Source organism: Astatotilapia calliptera, chromosome 2 (genome assembly GCF_900246225.1).
Source record: "Astatotilapia calliptera chromosome 2, fAstCal1.2, whole genome shotgun sequence".
Taxonomy (NCBI): Eukaryota; Metazoa; Chordata; class Actinopteri; order Cichliformes; family Cichlidae; genus Astatotilapia; species Astatotilapia calliptera.
The window spans coordinates 33,749,800-33,759,108 of record NC_039303.1 but is presented as its reverse complement, the minus strand read 5'-3'; the positions used below and the strand labels follow the sequence as shown (position 1 = coordinate 33,759,108).

At 38.8% G+C, this 9,309-nt stretch overlaps 1 protein-coding gene across 5 annotated transcripts; it reads left to right on the top strand.

Annotated features, from left to right (window-relative positions):
• Positions 1 to 244: 244 nt before the first annotated feature.
• rab41 (RAB41, member RAS oncogene family) lies at positions 245 to 8,630 on the top strand. Of its 5 annotated transcripts, none has more exons than XM_026144742.1 (8): positions 255 to 467; positions 1,575 to 1,633; positions 2,627 to 2,680; positions 2,950 to 3,055; positions 3,974 to 4,085; positions 4,491 to 4,584; positions 6,492 to 6,558; positions 6,763 to 8,630. In XM_026144742.1, exons 1-8 carry the CDS (start codon positions 389 to 391, stop codon positions 6,825 to 6,827), a joined length of 636 nt encoding a protein of 211 aa, XP_026000527.1. In that variant the 5' UTR covers positions 255 to 388; the 3' UTR covers positions 6,828 to 8,630. The 5 variants fall into 5 exon arrangements, with proteins under 5 accessions (XP_026000535.1, XP_026000527.1, XP_026000518.1 ...); XM_026144733.1 differs by lacking the exon at positions 2,950 to 3,055 and adding an exon at positions 3,578 to 3,683 and having other exon boundaries at positions 258 to 467; XM_026144724.1 differs by lacking the exon at positions 4,491 to 4,584 and adding an exon at positions 4,992 to 5,085 and having other exon boundaries at positions 258 to 467.
• The last annotated feature ends 679 nt before the right edge of the window (positions 8,631 to 9,309 follow it).

Here is a 9,309-nt window from a genome sequence, read left to right as displayed (position 1 = left end):
AAAATGAAAGTAACATGGTTCCACGAGTTAATTTGACTGAATGAATATATTACAGAAAATTTCCTGCAGTTGTAAAATGTCCTGTGTAAACATTTACGCTCCCTGTAAACAAATGCATTTAAATTATGTATTTATTGTTTCTGCAGATTTTTCAACCTGCAAATATTGCAATAGAATGGTAATCCTGATTGCAAGGCCTTTCTTAACTTTGCCATTTTTGTTGTCTCTCTGTGTTTGCCACTTGAAGGCGCTATTTCCACTGCTGTATGTTTCAGAAAACAATAGCGCTGGCTAGTGTAGGATAAGGATACACGGCTTGGTCCTCTCTGGTCTAGACATCACATCATTAGCCAAGTCAGCTAGTAAGCTGTTTATTTTTTTTGACAAAATGTCAACCACGACCGGCGGCGGAGAGTTTGGCAACCCCTTACGAAAGTTCAAGCTCGTCTTTCTGGGCGAACAGAGTGGTAAGATGGGCACGAAGTACTTAGAGAAGCGTTAATTTGGTCAGATGAAAGGAAATGTTGGGAGAACTGGCAAGATCAGCTAACTAGCTTTGTGGTGTTAGCTTAAAATTGCACGGTATGGTACAGTCATGTAGTGTATATTAGTGACCAGGAATGATACGGGACAATCTGTTAATTTTGCAAGGTCAACAAAGGATATTAGAGCATGACAAAGATTATTAACCTACCGATTTTTCTCCCCGGTGATGATGTCATTGAATAGCTACCATTAGCTTGATATAGATCGCTAAACTAGCTTGTTTTGTGCCTTAAAAGAGGGCAAGAATATGACAAATTATTGTGTCGTAGCAACTGTATTCAAGATTTATCCACATATTAAAAATTAACGAAATGAGTCAATGGGCATTGTCATTGTTCCTCCCATTAGTTTGTGATGGAGGTTCGTTGTTAGCACGTTACTTCTGCTTGTAGCTAGCAGTTAGTTAGCTCTATTGGGCTAAAACGTCAATGTTGACGCTCGCTTGCGCACTTTAAAGACTTACATAGTTGCTCTAAGTCTGTTACAGATCACAGGCTTCAAACAGAAAATCTCAATAATTAATTTAAACCGTCTGTTTGTCGGTGTATAGTTGTTTGGCTGTTAGCTTCCTGCTGCAGCATCTTGAACAAGCCACGTCGACCGGTGGTTTCGCACCAGTCGGCCTTTTTCCTTCATTGCCATTATTTTTGCTCAGGTTCGGAGACTGACCCTGACATTGCAAAACGTGGCTTGTTGTTAGTAATGTTTGTGTCGTGTAATTGATACAGTATGGTATTACGAGCCAGCTGTCAGGGGTCGAATACATTTTAATTTTCCAGATTTTGTGGCTCCACCCATATTGCCAGCTCAGCGTGTGGGTTCAGTCGTCCACACTGCATCAGTGGTAATAGCAGTTTACTCACCGTGTGATGTCACCGACTCATTTTTCTTCTATATCTCTTCATTGAATACAGACTTAATTACACAATTATATAATTTTTAAATTTACCATTTGAGTGGTGGTTTTAGGCTTGAATTACCTGGAATACCTCTTGTGTTACTAAAGTGACTGTGTTTTTTCTGTACAGTTGGGAAAACCTCACTCATCACCAGGTTTATGTATGACAGTTTTGACAACACTTACCAGGTAAAAAGAAGTTATAACAGGGATTTGTGTAGTCATTTTTGTCTGAAAACTGACATTTTTGCCACAAGCACAGGTGTAATAAAAAACGAGCGAACAGTTTCAATGCGACTGATCATCTAATAACATATGTGACAGTTAAAATAGAATAAAATAGACCAATTTATCATGTCAGTAGCTGATACTTGTAAATATTTAGACAAATTTAAATTGGACAATTAAAAAAAATTAACACAAAACAATACTTTATTAATCCCTGAGGAAATTATGGGATCATTTAGTTTAATTGTATTTGGCATAGGGAATTTGCATTTAGTAATCTGTCTATTCACATTCTTGTAAATATGGTAAATATAGTGTCCATTTTTGCGATCAGCTTGCTAGCTAAGCCCCTGAGGTTTTACCTTCTGTGAAGTGTATAACGAAACATGAATAACGGGTTACTTCAAATTGCCGAAACCATTATGTTTCACCAGTCAACCAGAGTAGAATGTTTGCAACACACAAAGGGCTTGCTACAAAAATCACTTACTCCGGATGTTAGGAAGCATGTGAGTGCATTCCACTGATTAGATTATGAGCGCTACCTGTGTGACAAGTCTAAATGTCAGTAGAAGTAGTAGTAGTTTATCTTTATTTGGCTCATTTAGAGTTTAAATGACAAACTCCTGATATAAGAATCTACATGTAAGGCAAATTAACTAAATCATCAGCCTCAGATTTAAGTACAAAAATCATGACAGAAGGAAAAAGAAAGAACTATCATCTGTTTATGTCAAGTCCAGCTACAGATGAACTCCTATCTAAAGCATCTTCACACAAAACCGCTATCACAATACTTGATAATTTTGTTCTTTCTGGACATTTTTTAGCTATGTTATGAAAAAGGTCAATAAAATATGTTTTTAACATATAATGTAGGTAACGATTCTTTAAATGTATGTAATACATTTAACTTGCTGGTAACACTGTTTAATTGAAGTGTTTGTTTTACAGGCAACAATTGGCATTGACTTTTTGTCAAAAACTATGTATCTGGAAGATCGCACGGTAAGCCCAGTGTGTTACTGTAATTTACATCATTCCAACTGGTCAGGTATTAAAACTGCCATAGAAGCATGCTTCTGCTTATTATCACACCATTCCACATTGTTTATAGATTATCCTAGTTTTTTGTTTTGTTTTTTCACTCATTTTGTTGAACATGTGATCGTGTTTTTAGTTCCCATCATTATTTCAAGATTTTGTTTTCCTTCCATCCCCTGGCTGGATCATGAATTGCCCCCATGTTCCCACATTTGTTTCGTGGCTGGCCACAGATCCGGCTGCAGCTCTGGGATACAGCCGGACAGGAGCGTTTCCGCAGCCTCATCCCCAGTTACATCCGCGACTCAGCCGCCGCTGTGGTGGTTTATGACATAGCCAGTAGGTATTGTGGCTTTGCCTCTCCTCCTTGTCCTTCACTTAGTATGTGGAAGGGCAAAAAACAAAATCAAAAGCACCAATGAGCCTAGCAAACCCGCTGGATAGCATGTTAGGGTATATTTCAGATACTGTTTGTATTAGGTGTAGTGATTCAAAAGCATTTCTCCAGCAGTGTCCAGGGGAGTGTAAATGCTAATAGTTATAAGTCTTACTTGAAGAATAATGAAAAAGATGTCTGCCGATGTCACTTCATGAGCAGAAATCCTGTGAGAGCTGCCTAAATAATGATTCAGCAGGGCCTACTTTCACATTTGCATAACACCCGTCATCTTTGAGCCTTCTGCATTTGAATGATTCTTCGCAATTCCTCCATTTAAAGGTCATTCTCTTCTTTACTGCTTGGCTTGCAATTCTTTTTATGTCTGTCCTGTTCTCCACATTCTCATCCTTCCCTTTGCTGCCCTTTATCTCGACTTTTTTTTTTTTTTTGTCAATTTCTTCTTCTGCAATTCCAATCCTCAGGTCCGGCTCCAGCTTTGGGACACTGCTGGACAGGAGCGTTTTCGTAGCCTAATTCCCAGCTACATCCGTGACTCTACCATTGCTGTGGTTGTTTATGACATCACCAGTGAGTCAGGGCTGTCCTCTAACCATTCTGTAGGGCTCTAGAGTAATAGGAAGGAAGCTCTTTATTTCTGCTAGTACACTAATACAAAATACACTTCTTCTCCAAGCTTTTTCTTCTGAATACTCCTGCTCACTAACACATAACTACAGGTTTTTCTTATATAAGATTAGGCTTTTCTCTAGGCTTTTAACTGAATGTATTGTAACAGATGTTTCATGTATTTTGGGGCACATGTGGCTGATGTGTATAATGATTTTGTATTTTGTTGCTTGTTTTCACCCCATTTGCAGATCTTAATTCTTTCCAGCAAACCTCAAAGTGGATTGATGATGTTAGAACAGAGAGAGGAAGTGATGTCATTATCATGCTCGTCGGGAACAAAACAGACTTAGCGGATAAAAGGTACATGGTTGTGAGATAAGCGCAAATGATTGTTTTCTTGTTCTATTTACAAAGATTGATAAATGGATCCTAGTGCATTTACAAAACAGGTATCTTTGTGTAGCATAAACTCTGCCAAAGCCTGGAATCCCACTTCCCTTCAGTGCATCTCATCCAGTTTTTACTTTTATTATTTCCTTGTAATGTTGCATACTTCAGCCTTTCGATGAGTTATTTAAATACTTTTATTTATATTGGGGTTTTTTTTTATTTATACTTTGATCATATTTCTGTTTTGCCTTTTTTTTTTCTTTTGCCTTACGTTTTTTCTCTTCATGTCATTTTGAATATTTTTTTGTGTTTTCCCCTAAAAACACCACACTTCCATCCTTCACCCTCACCTTACCCTTCCCGGGACCATGGCAGGCAAGTTTCTGTTGAGGCGGCAGAGAGGAAAGCTCGTGAGCTCAATGTGATGTACATAGAGACCAGTGCCAAGGCTGGCTATAACGTCAAACAGGTTGGTGTTCAGCAGGAGCAGGTGTAATGGTGACAAATTATCCCGTTTCAAGCAAGGCTCATACTGTCTCAGAGGTTAGGGAGGCCCGCCTGTGACATCTGGGGTGTGAAGCTCCTCCATGTCTTCGATCATTTAATGGATTAGAGTGTGGCTGTTGAATGAATCATTGACCTTCGGAGTGGATTTTATGCTGTTTCGTCTTTACTCAGCACAGCAGCCTCTGTCCCTTTGTCTCTGTCCGCCTTATAAACTAACCACTCTCTTCTTCACTCCAAACAAGATTCATTGCTGAGCTCTCTTTGTCCTTCTCTCCATCTCTTCTCTTTTCTTCTGGCCTGTCCTCTTTGCGGTTTCTTTCCATATCTGTCTGTTCGGCCATCTCCATCCTTCTGCTTTTACCGGAGCAGACAGATCACCACGGAGGAGGGCGAGCAGAGAGCTAAGGAACTGAATGTCATGTTCATTGAAACCAGCGCAAAGACTGGCTACAATGTCAAACAGGTAGCGATTCCGTTTTCTCAGGGTAGTTGAGCTAATTCTACTCTGTCCCCCCTCGTGGCTCATCATGACCTGTCGTAGCTTTCTCCACACAGACTTTTCAGTGCAGTTGCTCTGCGCAGGTTTATTGCAACTGCCTTTATTTCCCAGTACTCTGTCTGATTTGCTAAAACATTTCTATGAATATAATAGATTTTCTCAGCAGATGACTGTATCGTTGCTTTGACTACCACTTGTGTTTATTCAATGAAATGCAATATTTAGAGATAACTAGCTATAATTTAATTACATACTGCCCATTGACTACCATCTAGGGTTTGGTAATATGATAAACTGTATTGTTACCAGATTTTCAGTACTTTCCATGATAATCTATCTAACTCTAATGTATGACTGTATTTGGCTGTTTGGAATCAAAAATTTATCATCAAGACTGAAATATCTCACTTCTTTAGGATGCCAGGGGCTTTGTTTCAGTGTGAGTGCCTTAGTGTTGGGGCCTTAAGTAAACATGTAAATAAAAACACATTTCTGGAGATTTGAGTATAAACAGTTTCCTGCTACATCTGTAGAAAATGTACTGTACAGTCCTGTGAAAAAGTAATTTCACTCTTACTGCTTCAATAGGAATAAAGAGGCTGAGTAGCAGCCAGGTGCTGCTTATGAAATGCACTTGATGAAATGATGATCAGCAAATGTGAGAACCTCTGTGAGGTCTGGAACATTGAAATGTGTTAACACAATGCCACAGTCTTCCACTAAAGGGACAGACCGTGCAATGTTTAGATAAACTGAAAAAACTCAAGAGCTACATGTCAGACTCTAGACATTGGTTAGCATGTTCAATGCTGAAAGATATATGATAGGACATTTTGGGGGGGTGACTTATTTTGAAGGTTCCCAGAAGGAGCATAGTTTAGTTTGCAAAGTTGCATAAGAACAAACCGCTAAATCTGTGGAGCAATGTCCTTTGGGCAGATGGGACCAAAGTGTAGAGATTTGGCCGTAAAGCGTTGTGCCACATTATGCGAAAAACAAACGCCCCGTACCAACTGTCAAGCATGGTGGTGGAGGGGTGATGACTTGGACTTGTCTTGTAGCCACAGGACCAGGATACCTTGGAGCCATCAAGTCCACCATGAACTTCTCTGTAAACAAATTATTCTTGAATCAAATATGAGGCCATCTGTCCAAAGACTAAAACTGGGTCATTCAGCAGGACAACGATCCCAAGCACATCAGCAAGTGTACAACAGAAATTAGCTCTTAGTTTTTTACAGGACTGTGTAAAGACCTGTGAGAGTTTTTCTTTTCACAGGACTGTCTTGTGTTTTTTGCTACTTAAACTACTACATTTTATTTACCAAATTGTTCCTTTCAAATGTTTAATTTTTCTTACTGTTTTGCAGCTGTTCCGACGCGTTGCTGCTGCATTGCCTGGGATGGATAGCACACCAGAGAAAAGCAAAGAGGACAGTATCCTTTTTGAGTTGCTTTTGCGCAGAAATTGCTGCCATACCTTTTGTCATGCCACAGTTTTAAAAATATTTGTAACTTAGCACTGACTGCGACTTAGTTGACTGGAAAGAATGCAGAGAATGAAAGGCACTGCAAAAAAAAAAGAAAAAAGAAGTGAAATCTGCAATTCATGTGAAGTGTTACTTAACTAACTTCTTTCAGTGATCGACATCAAATTGGAGAAACAGCCAGAGATGACTGTAACTGAGAGCAGCTGCTCATGCTAGTACACCTCAGCCCCTGCCAGCCTGTCTCCTCCCCACCAACAGCTTGTCTCTCAGTGGCCACTTTCCTCCACCCTTGGCACACGGCCATCGGGATGGAGGACCTGTCTTTTTTTTTTTTCTTCTTTTTTTTTCCCTTTTCAACTCAGTGACTTTTCAGAGTAACCGTGTGGATGTGCATTACTGTATTGAAACAAATTATTTGGGGAAAAAATGGTTCAAAAGTAAACATTTAAAACAAGGAATAAGTTAATTGATATGTTCAGATTTTCATCCAGTTGCATGGCATTATATAGGATTGCAGACTGACATAGCTAACTGCTCTTGAGTTATTGCACAGTTTAGAATCTTAGTGCTGTTACTCTTGTTGTTGTAAAGTAAAACTGCTTGGGATTATTTAAATGACTCTACAAGGTTGAGTTCTCTGCCTATCCTTTTGTTTTTGTTTCAAATGGAGAGTTCTGTCTCCTAAACGGCTTATCATTTGTCGACTTTGTCTTATTTTGAGGAAGTAACGACTGGCTCTCAACCAGTGAACTGTTATCATTGCAAAACATTATATTACCACATTAGGCTCAAGTAAACCCTTTTCATTGTGTCAGTGGAACTACTTATACCTAACACGTCTGCGAGCTTACATTGCCAAATACAAGTGTGTAAGTGGACCGGATTAACACAAATTTGTATTTAACAGTACTGCAGAAGGATGTGTAATAAGGAAATGGATATCCATTGTAAAAGGGAAACCAGCCCAAACAAATTAGAAAGCCTACTAACGTAAAAGTTTATATGTTGTTGAATGAGCTCTGCACTGTACTAACATGTCTGAGGAGGCATTCTGAGTAGATGGTCCCCTAATACTATGAAAATCAGTTTTTCCACGTCAATGGAGAGTTGTCACTTTGGTCACCATCTCATCGACGATTTGTGTTGTGTTGATTACACTATTGCAACAACATGCAGCATGCTCACCCCGCAGGATTTCCATGGATAAGAACACAGATGCCTTGCTTGTTTGTTCACCAACGTTGTGCACTGAATCAAGCCACAATATTGTAAAATATCAGAGAAGCCTGCTGACTGGTTCATGGCTTCACTAGTTGTTTGTAGAGCTGGTAGATAGATGTCCTCAGATACAGCTAAAGCTTACTAACACCCTTGCTGTAAAAAAAGTGCAGACGTTAGTTGCCATATCTTTTGCTGTATTGCTATTGCCTGTGTAGGACTGTTGGTTTATTTATTTTGTAACTTGGACATACAGCTAACATTGTACGCGTGACCAAAAGTACAGATGCCGATACGCATGTTTTAAAGTTTTATTTTATTTATTGTTTGCGTGTTTGCTGAGGCGCCACCTACAGGTGACATTTACGCCTAGTGAGTTTGGGGGGGGGGGGGGTGTTTTTTTTGCCGGTGTGGTCTGTTGCTTGATTTACAGTCACAGTTAAAGCCTACACCATCTCCCAAACCAACTAACCAGCCATAGCACAACAAAAGACACTGATCGTTTGCTGTAGCTTTTTTTTTTTTAAATGTCCAGCGTTTTTAAAAAATGGATTTGAAAGTTAAGGTATTTAAATTGCAACGCGAACAACCGTTTTAACATGAGCAGCTCTTCTATTACTAAATACTCAGCTTTGTGCTATTCTGAATTGTGTCTGTCCATTTGAAATATGTCTACTCGTGTTTAGCAATGTTTGTGTGAATACTGTACTATTACTATCTTATGTATAAAAAGGAGAGTTAATGACAACAAGTGTAGGCTTATCACATGGAGTAAAATAAAGATATTTCACCAAAATTTAACCTCTGTGTTCATTTTGTTTTTAAAACTCACTATTTTATGGCAACAGTCATATTAATTCTGTTCATTAACCTCCTAAGACCCGAACTCTTCCACAGCATGCATTTTTGATTTCTCTTTGATATCTGGGCATATTGGGACCCGATGAATGTAAAAACAAAGAATGACCAGATTTTTATTTTTTTTTTACCTGATTTTTGTTTCTAAGAAAAATGAGAGCCACATATGAGGATATTTGTTTAAAATTTCGATAGAACAGTAGCAGCATAATGTCCTCGTAAGTGGATATCAGGCCCCTGTAGAGCAAAATTGAGTATTTTGGTCTAACTAACCCAAAATGTGATGTCCACATATGTGAACGCCAGGTCCTAGGAGGTTAATAAAGTTCTAAATGAGTCACAGCACCTGAGCCGGTTATACATAGGTGTGTCACACGTCACCATTGAAACTATGTAACACATCACAGTTGTAAAAGCTTTATAACCTTTGTAAACACCTCTTTGTATATCAAGGTAGATTTAGATTTACTTCTACACTTTACAATGTTATAACAGTTAGGTGTGGTCAAATGTGAGCATGACACTGCATTGCACAAATCTGCTAATATCTAACTAAAGAATGTAAATGAAATTTTATTTCCAATAATCCTGCTACAGATAGATTATTACTCTCATCCTTGAG

What these genes read in the sequence shown, in the direction of transcription:
- rab41 (XM_026144742.1), top strand. Translation starts at nt 389, where the DNA reads ATGTCAACCACGACCGGCGGCGGAGAGTTTGGCAACCCCTTACGAAAG. An exon ending in TGTATCTGGAAGATCGCACG is followed by an intron (nt 2,681 to 2,949) that starts GTAAGCCCAGTG and finishes GGCTGGCCACAG; the next exon opens with ATCCGGCTGCAGCTCTGGGA. An exon ending in ACAGACTTAGCGGATAAAAG is followed by an intron (nt 4,086 to 4,490) that starts GTACATGGTTGT and finishes GGACCATGGCAG; the next exon opens with GCAAGTTTCTGTTGAGGCGG.